General features: G+C 34.0%; 1 protein-coding gene across 1 annotated transcript; it reads right to left on the bottom strand.

Moving 5' to 3' along the window:
- Nucleotides 1-8,870: 8,870 nt before the first annotated feature.
- On the bottom strand, nucleotides 8,871-17,558 carry LOC116123612 (eEF1A lysine and N-terminal methyltransferase-like). The gene is given in 18 exon segments (XM_031409362.1): nucleotides 8,871-9,251; nucleotides 9,750-9,900; nucleotides 10,042-10,244; nucleotides 10,709-10,783; nucleotides 10,945-11,025; nucleotides 11,488-11,609; nucleotides 12,083-12,341; nucleotides 13,541-13,588; nucleotides 13,652-13,659; nucleotides 14,283-14,337; nucleotides 14,433-14,480; nucleotides 14,573-14,649; nucleotides 14,778-14,863; nucleotides 14,865-15,043; nucleotides 15,507-15,688; nucleotides 15,910-15,976; nucleotides 16,120-16,221; nucleotides 17,196-17,558. Coding segments are annotated over 18 exon segments (2,304 nt in total). The 3' UTR covers nucleotides 8,871-9,053.
- Nucleotides 17,559-17,947: the final 389 nt, after the last annotated feature.

Genomic DNA, 17,947 nt, shown 5'->3' with positions numbered 1-17,947 from the left:
CTCATTTCAATGATGTTGAGGTAAATTGTGCTTGAAACCTTAACTTTTTCGTTAACATGATTTTAAATATATTGTATCGTATTGTTTCTTGTGATGTGTTGTATTAGTACATTCTAATTTTGTCCATTATAAAACTATTAAATGATTAGGAAAATGAAAGTGATGAATTAGAAGATATGGGATGTGCAGAGGAAGAAGTGGAGCCTGATATTGGAATGATGTTTGATTCAGTTGATAGTTTGGTGAAGTATTACAAACGGTATGGTAACAAAATGGGATTTGAAGCAAGGATACGTAGGTCAAAGAAAGACGATGATGGAGAGATGAGATATGTGACAATGACATGTTCTTGTTTTGGGAAAAAGAGATGTAAATCCAGAAATACCTTGAAAAAACAACCTGTTGCCAAAACAGATTGTAAGAGTCAGATTAGTACAGCTTTGAATGGTGAATGCAAATGGGAAATTAAATCAGTTGTACTTGAACATAACCACGATCTTACAAGTCTAACAAAAAGAAGATATTTCAAGGTTAACCAAACGATACAACCTTATGTGAAAAGGAGGCTTGAAGTTAATAATATGGCTGGTATTAGACCGTGTAAAAATTTTCAGTCATGTTCAGTTGAGGCAGAAGGTGTAGAGAATTTGACATTTCTACAAAAAAATTGTAGGAACTACATTGAAAAAGTGAGAAGGCTATGACTTGGAGTTAGAGATGTTTTGGCAGTACTCGAGTATTTTATGAAAATGCAAAAGGAGAATTCAAATTTCTGGTACATGATTGATGTAGATGAAGAGAGTCAATTACAGAATGTACTATGGGTTGATGCTAGATGTAGGGCTACATATAAAGAATTTGGTGATATTATCACCTTCGACATAACATATCTGACGAACAAGTATGATATGCCATTTGCTGCTTTTGTGGGGGTTGATCACATGGACATTCGACGTTGTTAGGTTGTGGGTTAATATCCCATGAGGACATTGAGACATTTGTATAGCTATTTCGTTCTTGGCTTGAATGCATGGATGTTGTTCCTAATGGAATTATCACTGATCAAGATAAGTTCATGCAAAATGCAATTGAGATTGTTTTCCTTGGTACAAGACATAGGTGGTGTTTGTGGCATATAATGAAGAAACTGCCTAAAAAGTTAAGAGGGTATAAGGAATATGAAACTACAAAGTTTAAGTTGCAAAATATTGTGTATGATTCCTTTACGCGTGAAGAGTTCGAAGAACGGTCGAACCAATTTTTTGATGTGCACAACCTTCATGAGAATGGATGGTTATGTGGATTGTACAAAGAAAGAGTACGATGGGTGCCTGCATTTCTTAAAGATACTTTCTAGGTAGGTATGTCTACTACCCAACGTAGTGAAAGTATGCATGCATTTTTTGATAGATATGTAAATTCCAAAACTACTTTGAAACAATTTGTGGAACAATATGATAATGCATTGCGAGATAAAGTGGAAAAAGAAAGGGAGGCTGATTTTAGATCTTTCAAATCTTGGATACCATGCATAACTAATTACCCTATTGAGAAACAATTTCAAAGTGCATACACAACTGCAAAGTTTAAAAAATTTCAAGAATAGATTGCTGGGAAGATTTATTGTGAATTATCTTTTTTGAATAAATGTGATTCATACGAGGAGTATCAAGTTTTAGAAGATGTTTGGTTTGGAGATAGTAGTCACCGTGTTCCCTTTGCGGTATACTTTGAAGAAAGTTCATGTGATATTCGTTGTACTTGTCATTTGTTTGAGTTCAGGGGGATTTTATACAGACATGTCATTATGGTGTTGATTCATAAAAGAGTTTCACACGTTCTAGAAAAGTATTTACGGCGTTGGAGGAAAAATATAAACAGATGCCATACGAAAATTAAGGTGAGTTATAATAGGTAGAGTACCAACATTGAAGGACAACGTTTTGATAAGTTGTCTAATATAATGCTGACAGTAGTCGATATGGCATCAAACAATGAGAAAGATTATAATATGTTGATGAGGTTTATGATTGACATGAGAAAAAAGTTGGGGAGGACTTGGTACAAAAGTTAACATCTCTTCCATAACCGATTTGAGTAGTAAAGATGGGGACAATCCTCTGAAAGAGAGGAATAGTCTAATTGTTAGTCCACAGGCAGTTCGTAGCAAAGGTCATCCTTCATGTAGAAGAAAACAATCAAAGGTTGAAGAAATTGTATGTAGGGTTAAAAAGAAAAAATTACAAAAACAAAGAATTGGTATGAGTTATACACCTATTCTTACATGATATTTCTTTTTTTGAAACATTATTTACTTATTTGAAGTTTGTAATAATATCAATTTGATTATTAATGTGTTATGCTACTTTTTAGGAAAATGATCATCAGTAGAGCGAGAAAAGGAACAGTTTCTTTCATCTACTTCCATGGCCGATACGAAAACTCAAGTGTTGTCGAATGATATTGTTACTACCTAGGTATGTGTTATGTATGTTGTATAATTGTAATTGGCTTAAGTTTTCTATCACGTGTGCTAAATTGTGGTTGTTAAACAATGACAGTTGTCCACTGGTCCGGTTTAGAATCTCGCAGGACAAAGTAATTTTTGTACTGGACAAGAGTTTGTAAATGATGTACATGTCTCATTGGGAGATGTTTGATATTGTTGATAGGTTGAAGCATATAGAATTTTATTTGGTAGAAATTATTCATGCTTTGGTTAATTTCTGCCGAATGCAGTTGAGTTTTATGTTGATTCAGTTGTTTTGTTTTTAGTATTTTGGTCATTGGTTGTGTATGAGTAGGCTATCTGCTGTAGGGTTGTGAATTCATGATAATGACCTTAATATAACTTATTATGAATGTTTTCAGTATATATTATCGTCACATTGCAGACTCCGGCTGTAGATGGAATTTTGGATATTCATTTCATTTGAGATTTGAATTTTGATGTCTTTGGGTATGTCTAGTATTACATATACATATGCATTCAAAAGAGTAGTTGAGATATGTATAAACAAAAGGCAAATCTATTTATAAACAAAAGGCAAATATAATCTTCGTACATAAAGCTTAGTATTTGAACTACACATAATGACAATTAACATTCATAGTGCGTTCCCCAAGAATGTTGACAAGAAGGAGGCTGTTGAGAAATTCTTCATCATGGTGCAGGAGGTGGAGGTTGATTGGAGGAGGAGGAGGCTGTTGAGAAGTTCTTCATCATGCTGAAAATTTCTGTCTTGCGTTCCCCAATGATGTCAATTGTTTCTTCTATTCTTGATGCGAACGAGTTGAAATCACTTTGCAATTGATCATATTGTTCTTACATTTTCCTCTCAATACATGAAAAACACTCCTCTTGAAACTTTTCCATCCGCTCAAATCTGCTTACTATTTCGTCTAAAGTATGAGAAGACATATCTTCTACATTCTGAGATGATTCAGGTTCAATACTCGTTCTTCTTCTTTTGCATAGATAGACTTGTCATTCATTTACCCCTTCTAGAACACTGACACATTCCTAAACTGTTCATCTCCCTCCATTTCATCCCTAATCACAAACCATTCTCCTGCCATATTCTTTTTAATCAAACCCATTTTACACGATGTCACATCCCCCAACACATTTTTTGCAGAAAACTTAATCTTAGTTGCTTGATCATTAGGGGTGATATGAATACCCAACTTCTCACATATTAACGTAACAAGCATCCCCTAATATATTTCTCCTTTTTCTGCTTGAACCTCTCCCAACTTCTTAATCAATAACTTCGCTGAATTTAGTTACCTCCTTGCTATTGCTGCTTCCATGAATATTAAATCCTTAACTGTCACATTTCCATTTGTCTCTTTCCTACCGTTAAATGTGTAAGTCAGATATCTATGAAATACTCTCATAGCAGGATTCTTTAACTTTGTAGATTTACACCTATGTGGATGGTAAATCCCTATCCCAGAAACATCCATCCAAGCTTGTTTGGAATCCCACGTTCTAGATACGTTATCTAAACCTTCAAAATCAAATCCTATCCAAGTTGCTAAATCTTGTGGTCTCACTACAAAGTTATGATTCTTTAATCTAAAAACATTGTATACGTCGGAAACTCATCAGTATCTGTCTCCACAACTTCCAAACTACCAAAAAACTTATAGATCAAATGCTTATATCCATCATATCTAATACTCATCAACCGGTCCCATTTCAAATTATGAATCCAACCATTCATTTCATCATCTAAACCCAAACTTGTTATAAGTCCTCAATCCAAACTTCTTCCAAGGCAAATATCTCTTTTTGACATCTCCTCATATTGCTTTTTATGTCGCGAGTCTTGAAATTGGATTGTAGATGACAATGTGCCTTCATGAGGAATGGTTGTAGTTTTTACTCTCACCATTTTCTACTTTCTTCTAAAATCTATATACATAAAAAATTCATCATCATAATCAGTCATAACTAAAGAAGATTGAAAGATGCAAAAGTGTCAATAAGAACATGAATCTCAAAAAAAACCTATATAGAATTATAGTTTGTCTGCATTCATCACTTTTTAGGTTGATATTTAGAAGAAGTTAGTTATGACTCATCACAAAAAAAGCAACCATTTTCCTCACTAACTCATCCTCAAATTCATAATATCTTCAAGAAAATTATCATTTCACTTCAAATCATCTGTTTAATATTTTGTGTTCTGCTACTAGATCCCACCCTTCCTTTTTGGGTCCATCCTTGTTAATGAGATCAAAATTATCACTTATAATCGCACTGCTACCAATACATGACCAGTTTATTAACAATACCAAAACAATTTGTTTAATAACTCACCAGCCTAACAAACACTCAAACCAGATTTTAGTTGTCAAAAAACCATCCACAGGTCTGGGGCCGAAAGTTGGTCCCCCTACGCCCTTATACAAATGAAACTTGGTTCCCCTTCAGGTAAAGTCAAAATCCTAGTCTCATCAAAGCCAAACACCTTCACAGGATTAAATGCTAAGGTTACAAATGAACTTGGCACTGCACCAAAAATGCTGACAATCCATATAAGTAGAGAGCATAATATGCTTGAGATTTTCAAGAGAACCTGAGAGCTACAAAGACACATAAATCCAGACTTCAGGATAGATTACCTTTATTTCTCAAACTATTCTTCACAATGCCAGAGGTTTGTCCATGTAACAGAACTTTGTTTATTTAGAATCAAACTAACTAAAGAGAATTAAGCCATCCAAAAAAGAGATTTTCATACAATCATGTCGAACAAAAGATTTATCTATCTGATTTGAAATGCAAATCTAATGTTTTAGCATTGTACTCTATCAAATTAAATAACTTTCTATTAGATCACACACATTGATTTTCTAATTATTTCTCTGTGCCATTTTCAACTTGAACAACATGACACCTACTAGAAAATAAGCACTGTAATCAAGAAATATGGGGTAAATCCAATCTGCAAACATATATTAGTTTTATTCTTTACATTTTCTCTATAACAGTAAGTCATATTTTCTAAGGTGGAATGTAAAATCTGGTATCCAGGTTTTGAGATGAATCCTGTTCCTAAGATTTAGGTTGTGTGAGCTAAGGCAGTAGAAATTAATAAGCTAAAGATTGTTTGTGGACAGTGGCTATATATTGTTCTAAGTGACGAAACTAAAGTATTAAGAAAACGTAATTTAAGAAAGTTTGGTTCTATATGAGTCTCTGGCATGACTGAACTAACAAGAGCATTTGCTATGCGTCTGGTTACCATCAGATGAATATTCTGAGCAGCAGAGATGTGTGGTGAAGAGGAGGATGAGTGGAGTGCTAGTGTCTTTTTGCTCAAGGTTTTTCTCTTCATGCTGCTACTAACACTGACACCACCAATCCTTATTTAGACCTAGATAATCCTTGCTGCTTTTTCTTTTCTACATCAGCCTAAATCAGATTACTCTGTTTTGCCATCCTCAACCAATTCACATGACAGTAGACTTGCCATCTCATCTTCTCCCATCTTACGTAATTCTCCACATCCTCCTTCACTAAACCTGGAAGTTGATCTTCAGGATTATAATACACTAGCACTCCACTCATCCTCCTCTTCACCACACATCTCTGCTGCTCAGAATATTCATCTGATGACAACTAGACGCAGAGCAAATGGTCCTGTTAGTTCAGTCATGCCAGAGACTCATATATACAATGGACTAAATTAGTCTCTAATGATTGCCCATTCAGTCTTACCTAATTTACTGATAATGTGGATTGAGACAGCTGAACTTAATAGTGTACATTAAAGACTAAGTATATACCAGGGCTGGCATCCTAGTTAAGTAGCGTCTTTTAGGATAGTGCAAAGTCGAGAGGTTTAAGTCCTTGGATGCATTCTTGAAAAAGTTTATGAAACTAAAGAGCAAGGTGATAAGAGGTATTGAAATGGACTGAAATGGATGGAAGTTAACTAAGACCCAGCGTTTCAGNATAGAAAAGACAATAAGACCAAGAAGCAATTGGAATATGTTACAAGCAAAACTTCATATGTCACCATATTTGAATGATACTCTTTTAGTGCTTATAAGGAGTCTTCCATTTGATTCCAACATACGACCGTAGATTTGCAATTGAAGCAATGAATATATCTATTTTCCTTTCATTGTAATTCTTAAATTCTCAGCATTTAAAATAAACTAGAATGAGGCATAATACAGAGCATTCGAAGTATTTAAAATACACTTTCAAATTTCCACTAATATTCTTCCTTTAAAAATTGAATCTCTTAAAATATATACTTTATTTAAAATTAAAAGCTATAGGTAAAGGAACCAAAATGCCACTAATGTGCACCATTCATAAGAGCTTATACAAACGACCTTCAAAGAGAACAGATCACACAACCAACAAAAATGTAAGCTTTTTCCAAGCCAAAAACGCTCAAAACAGAACACTTCTATTTATCAATCACACAAACCAGTCTCACCAAATTGACTGGATTTCTCTTTATCAACTCAACTCCATTCAACACAAATTTCAAATCCAACACATTCATCCAACATAAAAATAAAATAAAAATAAAATAAAAATAAATAAAAATTGAGAAACCAAAGTGACTAATTACCAATGGTAGATGAGGAACTTGAAGAATCACCACGGCAGATGAGGATCTTCGACGAAGAAGAAGAGCGCGGCAGATGAGAACTTCCAAGAAGAAGAAGAGCGCAGATGAGGAAGACGAAGAAGAAGACCGCGACTGTGTTTTGATTTTAAAAACTTCCCCCAAATTTTTTAACCTAATATATTTAAAATTTTTCTTTTAATTACAGTGCGGACGCCCGTCCAAAACTAAAGGACGGCCGTCCCTTATTTATGGACGGCCGTCCATTCCTTATGGACGAGCGTCCATAAATAAGGGACGGGCATCCATTCCTTACGGACGCTCGTCCACACGTTAGGAACGCCTATCCACAAGTTATGGACGGGCGTCCGAAGTTTTTTTTTAAATTTTTATATTTACATTATGGACGAGCGTCCCTTATTTGCGGGTGCCCGTCGAAAATATAGGGACGGCCATCCATAATTGATGAACGACCGTCCCTAATGTTTTTTAATTTTTAAAAACGATTGTTAATGGACCGGCATCCATTAAAACATTAACGTTCGTCCAATCTTTAGGGACAACCGTCCATAACCTATGAACGGTCGTCCCTAATTTTTGTATATATTTTTTATTTCATTTACTGATGAACGAGCATCCTTTAAATGGGGACGTCCATCCATAGTAAATGGACTCCCGTCCATATAATATGGATGGAAGTCCATGTAAGTGAACGGCCGTTCATAATTGATAAACGGCCATTCACTAGAAAAAAATTTAATAACGTGAAACGTGTCTGGTGTGAGTCATGGGACACGTAGGCCAGTGTAAGATTTCGGTGTCAAATCCCGGTGTCCATAACATTATTGTATGTACATATGGATCAAGGTAACAGTAACACAGGCTGATATTAAACTCTTGACATTAAGTAATATTGAGTGTATTTTTTTATCAAGCTTACCATTCAGTGTTGAGTTCAGAGAAAAGTAGCTAGTCCTTATTTTAGTCTATAATTTCCCTCAGCCTCCATTCATATTGGGATAGGTTAGCTTCGAAGTTTTCTTTTCTCAAAATTATTATGATAATTATCCATAAACAATAAGTTATATCAAATGCATATACATTTCCAGCATATTTTCATCAATTTAACATGCAATCTGGAAATTGTCATCACTTTCTAATGTCACCAAAAAGCCAAAAATTCAGTTGAAAAAAGAAACAAACTATAATTGAAAATATGATGACAGAAATTTTCCTCAGTGAAATTATAAACTCAGCCACTAAAACAAATTTATTTACAATGTAGGGTATCGCCAATATGCAGAAATAAGAGATTCTGATATTGATCTCTTGAAATTACTAAGACTTATACAAGCTAACATAAAATAATAATAATAATCATAATAATGTATGAAGTTGTTATTTGTTAATTAAGGCCTTCTATGGAAAATGATAAAATTGAGTAGCATCTAATACTTTATATGCTTTTTGAACTCTGAATTTGACATCAATCATTCTATTGTAGTTAGTGCTACAGAAATCACCAACTGACTTCGCCAATCTAAACTTTGCATAAAATGCTACTAAATACAAATTGCAACGAGAATCTAGTGACTATACTATTTAGAGGTTCAAGCTTTATACTAGCACATTCAAGTATGAGAATCTTGGTAATTTTTATAATATTATGTAAAAACTATTATCCATCCACGCAAGTGCACACGTTAGAGATTAAAAGACGCTAAAACAATAGTTCTAAAGATCACTGAATCTTGTATATATATATATAAGACGAATCAGTACATTACATCATAAGGGAAAACGAATAATATCTAGGAATATATTTAGCAGAGACACCAAACCAAATGCTGACATCTGATATTTCAGTAAACCTCAAGAAAGCTGCTCTCATAGATGATTTTAGCATACACTTGAGAACTGTCATTAGGATTGATCCTATACTCAGGCACTCATTCACTTCAAATATTTAATCTTCTTTGCCGACTCTATAATGCTTTGGCTAATCTCAGGGTGTTGAAATTTTACCAGTTTCTCTAGTCGAGTAGCAGCTTCCGTCAAATGATCGTCCTTGATACAAGACTCCGAACAAAGACCAAAAAGAACAATGTTGACGTCCTCCTCAAGTTGAAGGCAAAATAGATAGCTAAATACCTAAAATGAATATTACAAATTGATAATTAGGTTATGCAACGTTACTTTCAAGACAGGTCAATAAAAGAAAAAAATAATTATTTAATGAGAAAACTCTGATGAGATGAGCAAAAAAATACAAATGAATCTAATAGAAGACCATGAATCTATATACTATCCATTTACAGATGAGACTGATCAAAATGATGTATTTATATTTGATCTTGAAAATGTCATAGAAAAACTCCATTCTTTTATTTTCACTTTTTTTTCTCATAATTCTTTAGGCTCAAAAGATCTCTGTTATGTTGACGTAACCAAATCTTAGCCACATGCCACATGGGGAAGACCGCAAAATCCTTCTACAACATTTTGGTCCATCCATGGCCAAATCTACCTCACAGCTTGTAGAAATGTTTTAAAACATAAATAACACCAAACAGACCAAAGCTTTAACATCTTATACTTTGACAAATCAGCAGGACAGGAAACATTAAAACATACTACTAAAATTCTCACCGTTTTCATCCTTAAGATGACCATGTCTTTAATGGCTTGGGATCTTGACACCAAATTAACAATAAAGAGACCTTGCTCAGAAATAGCATTTTTCACGGTTAGAAGAAAAGACTCTTCCACAAAATCTGCAGCTGGGCAGGTCATTCCAGAGCTATGCATACAACAAAAAGAAAAAGTAAATGAATATACCATATAATTATACCCAAAAAAAAAAAAAAAAATCACCCTCTTACTCTTAACAGTTTCTCAACAATAATGGAAAAAAATTGCACTAAAATTCAATTGCATTCACCTTGAATTGGAGGAGTCCACGTCAATAATAAGAACATCAACTCTGCTACTACCAACAACTTTTGTACTAGACGCACTGCAACTTCCATTGAGAGGAAGTCTCGTGTTGTCAGAAGCATTGAAATTTCCATGAACAGGCAGTTCATCAGCTGCAAAAGAGTTTGTGATTTCTCTAACAAACTGAATCCCATCAGCAACATGTACCTGAATCATCATAGGAGAATCTACTTGAGCATAAAATACAATAACAAGACAGCTACAATAACAAGAGTTAAGATATTTCAGTTTAAACAGTAATGTGAGTTTCTTAGTCTCAATAAAGGATTTACAAAAAGTTTTTTCACATTCTTAAAACTGTAAAATAGATGTAATTCTTTATTCTAGTTAGGTCCTCTAAATACTTTCTATCTTATCCTGCAGATGTCATTGAGGAATCAAATATGATATTATGGCAGATAAATAAAAACATAAACATGGCATTTAATTGTGGATTTTGCGAAACAGCTGGATAAGTTATATCTTTTCAATGTCCCTTCACCACAATTTCAAAAACATCAGTCTACTATTACTTAAAGAATTATATTTGAACATGTGAGGATACAAACATTCAAGTTTTAGTTGACAAGAATAAAAGATATAAACATGGAATCAAGATCAGCTATTACTACCTTCAAATTTGTATCTTCAGTAAAAGCAAAGTAGTCCCTTGCAAGATTAAGCATGATATCATCTAACTCCACCACCTGCGACAAATTGATTCACCAAATTATGATTGTACCAAGAAGAAAAAAGCAAAAAAAAGAAAAAAAAATAGAGTATATTTCTATTACTTCTACTGAGTTTCTTTTCCTCTTTATCTATTTTATACTTTCTCGGTTGGGGGATATTGGTTTGGAAAATTTACCTCAATGTCCAATAAGGGCATACATGCACGAAGAAACATTGGAAGTACACCAGCTCCAAGACCAATAATAACTGCTTTAGCCTGGCAAAGATATTGTTTAGTTTAAGCAAAATTATGGAAATTAATAACTTTGATATCCCACAAGTAAATAATTTAATAATGTCACTAAAGAAATTGCATTAATAATCATTTAAGTGAAGTTACAAATTTTATTTAGCACAGCGAAGACAAAAATCTAGAGGACCATCCACCCTACAAAAAGACAGCCCAAAACGAAATCTACCTATGCATTGTCTGTTTCACGAAACAGAAACATTAAATCTTTAACTTGAAAAAGTATAAGGCAGTCAACAGATTCATGTGCCATACAAACTAGTAAAACCCATGCGCATATCACTTGTTAAATGCAAATTACTTTAATCAAACAGCAATAATGAATACAGGAATTTAGTATCAAACTAAAACCCACAGCCAAGGTATTAGAGACAGCTCCAAAGTGGGAGAACAAAAGATTCTTCAATAAAACAGGGATAAAATCCTTACAGTTTTTGCAGTTGATGCCACACTCTCCAAGTAGGAAGAAATAAGACTAAATCCAGAGATGATTCCCGTATGATAAGAACTAGCCAAATAACCATGATAGACTTTCGGCCGGTTGCCTGAATCTACAGCACCAATGACGAAAAATCAAAAAGAACCACAAACAAATGTGATGACTGTGCAGTGCACCTATAAAATATCTTAATCATACTAGATTTCATGATGCACATGTAAGGAGTAGAAAGTCATAAAAGAGAGACAACATTTTTCATTAAAAGCTACCCCGCTATCTTGCCAAACATTTCAGTTTTTTTCTTATACAAATTTAATAGTACCATCACCGTTCGATCATGGCACCGCTGATAGTAATCAATGAAAATCAATGTTGAAGGATCCAAAACATCATGATCCCTAAGGATCCCATGCAAACTTAAAAGTCCAGAAATGCAAGGTTTAAATCAAATTATTCCACACTTCACTAATTGGATGAACTACCAAACATCAACTACATAGAAATAACCTAAGGCCACCCGTCAAGCAACACAAATTAGCATAGCCGTTAAAATCAATCAACAGCATTAAAGACAAAAATCATTACCATCATTCTGTCTTTGAAATCCCCTTCGCTTGGATTTGGAAGATGAAACAGCTTTCTTCCTATCTGTTTCACTCACAATTTTATGAGAAGATACATCCTTCATCAGCAAAGCTTCTGATTGTACCAGACCCTGAGTTCTTTGGAAGACAAGGCGACGGAATTTCAAATCTTCGGATGGCCATAAGCGACTGATATCAGCATCAACATTTTCATAAACTACATCTTCAACAATTATCGATCCTGTTAATGAAGATGAGACCTACAAGAGAGCAAACAGCAGGAACTTCAGGATAATTCAGACACTATATAATGCTCGAGATCAAAAAGTTAACAGCCAAAAGTTAATCCACTAGAAAGGCCAGTATTGCAATTGGCAGGCATCACAAAAGGGATGGAAATCAAATGATTTCAAGATTAAATGAAGATAGTCAAAATCACAGCCTGTCAGCAAACTTAAAAGAACTATAGTAGACTCACAAATTCAAGATATAGAATTAGAGATTTTAAACAATATGCATTGGTCTTCACCTTCATTGACTGCCTCTTTATTTGAGTTTTCATTAGTAAAGCTTCCCAAAAAAGAATTGTTGGTTATTTGACTGTCAAGCATAACTTATACAAAAAAACAGAGCAATTACATTAACAATAAATAGTATGTGGATATTTTGAAATTTAAAACAAAACATAAAGATATTTTGGACATTTAATATTTTCAAAAAGATAACAAAAGTAGATTAAAGTAGCTTCTTTAGTTCTTGAAAACTCTTTTTTTTTTTTTTTTTCATTACAGCCAAAGAGCCAAAATATTTTAGTTTATTAAAAAAAAAAAAAAAAAAGAATTTATCTTTCTTATATCAAAAAACTTGGTATATTAAAAAATTGGGGTTCAACATCTAAGGACATTTCCTTTGAAATTAAAGTATATCTCAAAAATATATGAGGTACGCTAGTTTGCTAAAAGAACTGGGATTCAGCATCTCGGGACATTTCCTTTGAGATTAAGGTATATCCCAAATAAGTGGGCTCAAGGGGATTTTGACAACAAAGCAAACGTATTAATATTAAAGTACAAAAAACAATTAATAATATAAAACATATTCTTAATGTACTTATTAAATAAAAAATTTAGTAATTGAAAGCAATTTAAATATTAGTAAAATTTGACTATATTCGTTTTATCCTAAGTATCATAGCGCAAAAAATAATATATATATAGACCAATCTATTTAATCAAATTCCAAAGAAATAGTTCAGACCAGTTGCAGGGAAGAACACAAAAAAAGACAATGTAAAAAAACTGCAGAACCTTTGAGATTCTCAACTACCTAACACAATAACCTCAACATGTACATTTATTAATATAACCAGTCAAGTACAATAAACCTTTCAAGTAATCAAGGTAGTCAACGGCCATTAATCATGAAACACTCAATAAAGTAGATTTAGTTTATTAGTGACCTGATGAACAATATTCCGCTGCTTGATCCCATCACTGCCATCATAAACCTGCAGGCACATGTGCACATTTTACCGAATTACTACAAGTACAGCTGTAAAAACTTAGACAACCAAAAATGCTAAACAGATGAACAGATTATTGTTTTAGTTTTATATTAACCAAAAATGTATAGTATCAATTACAGCATCAATTACATGTAAATATGGGAATGAATCCTAGTAATCAATAACAAAACTAATCAGAATTATCATGCACATCGCACCAAGTTCATAAGCATTATGTCTTGTCTATAACAAATTAACAACTTTATCCAAGCATCAACAGCGAACAAACATCATAGGTGTGCTGTTTAAAGTACATGCTGCCATGACTAATAGTCTTCAAACTGATGCATAATAAAATTGCAAGTTTTCCAAGAGTCTTCAACAAACACAAATAGTTGTGTATATAAGACTCATAAGGTATGAGAAATTTTTTTCACAGTCTATACCGAAAAGAGTGTCAATATCACAATCTTAGAAAAATCTCAGGACCAAAGAATTATATAAAAAACCAAAGACAACAATACATTCACCAAAAGCACTGTTTTACGCAGAACACAAGAGAAACTGATTTGGTCCACAAAATAATATGCATCAGCACCAAACTTCTGCTCTAATACGAAAATTAGGATACTACAATAAAAACTTTTGAATATGAAATCAGGGAAATTCATAAAAAGAAGCAAATGCTACAACATACGGTATTGGGCTCCACTTCATTCCCAGTGCCAAAGTTTTACTAGAGGAGATAAGTCCTTCGAAAGATCATGTCATTGAGAACATTTAAATATTAACATTGGTTGGCACGAAACAAATGTCTCATTGACAAAAAAATGAAGAAATTTCTTACCTGGATATCATCCATGCTGGCATTAGCATGGCTAGTGTCCAATAAGACCTTCATTCAACAGATAAATTTCTTTAAAGTTTGCATTTAAAGAGCTCAAAAAGAATCACAAAACAGATTTCCGAGATTTGGCAATTATCTACATAAAAGTACATAATAAGACGTGCAGCTTTGAGCTTTCAAATACAATCCTGTCCTTCTTCTGAAGAGAAGAGCCATTATGAGTCTGAGTTGAAATCTAAAATCGTTTGTTTCAAATAAAGAAACCAATAGCAGACTTGATTTGAGTAACAATTATTATACTTTGTAGAACTTATTGTACCATGCAGTACACAATAGAAGAAAGAACAAAAGAAAACACCTTTGGCACAATAAACACCCCACAGTTATAAATGAATGGACCACTCTTCCGGGCATCAAGAAGTACAGCTCCTAACAAAACTGGGAGTCCCCATGTACACCAGTGCAAGCTCAACCGGACGACCATGACTAAGCTCTTAGATCCCCTTAGCTCCAATTGTAGATCTTCAAGAGGAATACAATATATCAGAGCCATTGGAGTATTCAATACGAATTTGGTTCTCTTTTTCAAGGGCCTCATGAATACCAAATGCCTAAAAAGAAAGAAAGAAGCAGGTAACATCAAAAAAAATTTAAGATTCTCATTCCAAACAAGAGAGATTATATAAGGTGAAACATAATAAGGATATCCACAGCTAAAACTAGGTCGGTCCAAAGGCTAAAAGATCCTGCATGTATTACAATAATTATTACATGAGTAATGCTATAGGCACCGAAAGTAGTACACCGAATTCATGCACCGAATGATGTGGCGCAATCTCCCGTCTATTAATATTAAGTTATAATTATCGAAGGTCAGGATTTGTGCCACGTCATTCGGTGCTTCCTACTTTCAGGACTGTATATGTTCCCTTATTACATATACCGCAATGCATCATGGCTGTTAAACATTAAAAGCTTTCAAATACGTATTAGAAAGAATATAATATTCGTAGAAAATGAATGCTAATGGAATACTTCATCCTTCAGTAAAGACATGGAGGTCAGATATTCTACCTGACTTTTGTTACAATCAAGAGAAGAACGATTGAATGATGATGTTATCTGGTGCAACACAGAAATATCATCTTTCTCTGCGACAATCATAAAGGTTTGAAGACTAGGCCTACAAGATGATTTCAGAGGTATGGGATGAACACACAGTTTCCACCCAAACCGAAACTCAAAGAAAAGCAAAACTGCAAAAGAAAACAATTCAACATTTATCTCAGAATATGCACTAGCAAGTAAACAGAGATGTAGAATACAACAACGAAAACAATTTAATAATTGCACATTCATTCCAAACCCAAAGCTTACTATAAACAGATAACTAAGGCTTAATATTTCCTCAAGATAACTTAAGCAAGCAATAACTTATAGAAAAAAAAGATATGTTTGCTTAACCGAGAAATAGTACCTAGAACATGAGACTCTGCTAAGGTAAGGCAAATAAACTTCCCTCCAGTTTTAAGAAGTCTTTTCACCTGGTGATACAACCCCACTTATGTGAATCCAACAAAGTATTCACTTTTTCTATGAGCAATTGAAGAAAATGAATGAGTACATCCAACAGATGTATGCAAAAACATGAATAAATAAATAGAATCCAAATCAAAGTCCAAGAAACCTCTGATAGATACTGATTCCCCAGCTTGGGACCAAGCTCTGGCTCCATCAAAGCATCCAATCCACCTTTATCAAGTACAACATCAAAACTCTCATCTGTAAACTGGTAAAAGTTGCAACAATGAGAAGAAAAAAAAAAATAAAGAAACAAAGAAAAGAAAAGCAAAACAACAATTATATTGTCAAAAGAAGAAATTGAAGCATCAATCAAAATAAGTACAATTCATTAAGATACACAATTTATCAAAACTGACTAGCAAATATTGACAAGCTAATAATTGAAGCAAGACAAACTGAGACAGAAAAGAGAAAGACTTTGGACATAAAATTCCAAATCAAATCTCTTCAAACGACAATAATTTGTCTCTAAGTAGCATGCTCCAATCTCCTCGAGTAACTTACGTATTTGGATTAGCAATATACTTAACAATGTTTCTAGCAATTCCAATGGCATCATCAAACGATACAGATCTTACATAATAATCTACAATGCAATAGAACACCTTGTTAATGATACTTTAGTTGGAGATCATCTAAGATTCATCAACCAATGTGATATCTCATTTGTATCTTATACACATGTCACAATGAGAGTGAGAGAGTGAGAAAGAGATTGTATTTAGAATTTCTCTTCACCATAATTAGGCTTTAAAACCATCCATAGTTCTTTCCCAAGTGCCACCAGAATTGCAATCCTTACTCATTTAGAAACCTCTATAATACAATTTCTCAATATCTTTAGTGCAAGAGTACCCATATACTACCGTATTCCCATCAACAGAAAGAATATACCATCATTGCAATTCAACCCAAACCAATAAATGCTCGAAAGTAAGCAAACTCATCACAATATCAGTAGTTATGAAACTAAGCCGACAAGCTCAAAACCATCCTCCAAACCCAATCAAATTCACCTACACACTATCAAGATAAAACTTCTTTGACCTCCCCTAAAATCAATCTTACTTACAAATGCATTATTTTCGTTTGAATGTGATTAAGCTAAACCTCACAGAGATGAATTAAGAAAAAAAAAAAAAAAAAGCAAATTAAAAAAAAAAAAATTGCAAAAGATACCTGCATGTTAGTCATATCCATGACCCGCCACCGCATATCGGGTCGGTCCCGGACATTGCGGCGCAACATGTCAGAAATGACAACTTTGGAGAAATCAATATTGGTAATGCCATGAAATCCGGCGTCGTATAAGTGCTCGGAGAGGCGTGAATTTCCGCAACCGGGGACGAGAATTTGGGCAGAAGGAGGAGCGAGAAGCGAGAGGAGCGGGCCGCGTAGCTGAGGCCACTCAGCGTACCACTCGAAGGAGTCGTCACAACCACGGATGGTGAAGAACTTGTCCCAGTTTTCTTTGCTTGTGAAGTCTCCCAGGGTCTGCAGTAGGTCAGATGATGATGATTCATTCTTGTTTTTCTTTCCCATCCTAGGGTTTTGGGTTTTAGGTTTTGGTGTGGGAGAAGAAGGTTTGAATTTTTATTTTTTTTCACCTTATTTTGAAAATCAAAACGAAATGACCAAACTACCCACCTGGCCTTGACTATCAATTGATCAAGATAATCCAGTTTTGTCCTGCTCGTTCAGTCGAAACAAACGAGTGGGGATGGACCGTGGATCAATGCAGTACACTAAGGTCTAACTAAATGAATCGAACACTTTGTGAACAATTCGATGTTTGTTTGATAATTGTTTGACATTGTTCACGAGCAGTTCGATATTTGTTTGATAATATGTTCGATCAAATTTAAATATGGACTATTCGTTCGATTATGTTCGCGAATATTATACGTTCGATTGATCCATTCGTTCGCAAA

The sequence above is a fragment of the Pistacia vera genome, unplaced genomic scaffold (assembly GCF_008641045.1).
Source record: "Pistacia vera cultivar Batoury unplaced genomic scaffold, PisVer_v2 Contig1431, whole genome shotgun sequence".
Classification (NCBI taxonomy): Eukaryota; Viridiplantae; Streptophyta; class Magnoliopsida; order Sapindales; family Anacardiaceae; genus Pistacia; species Pistacia vera.
Note: the sequence above shows the minus strand (reverse complement) of the source record. Positions and strands in the feature narration are given on the sequence as shown.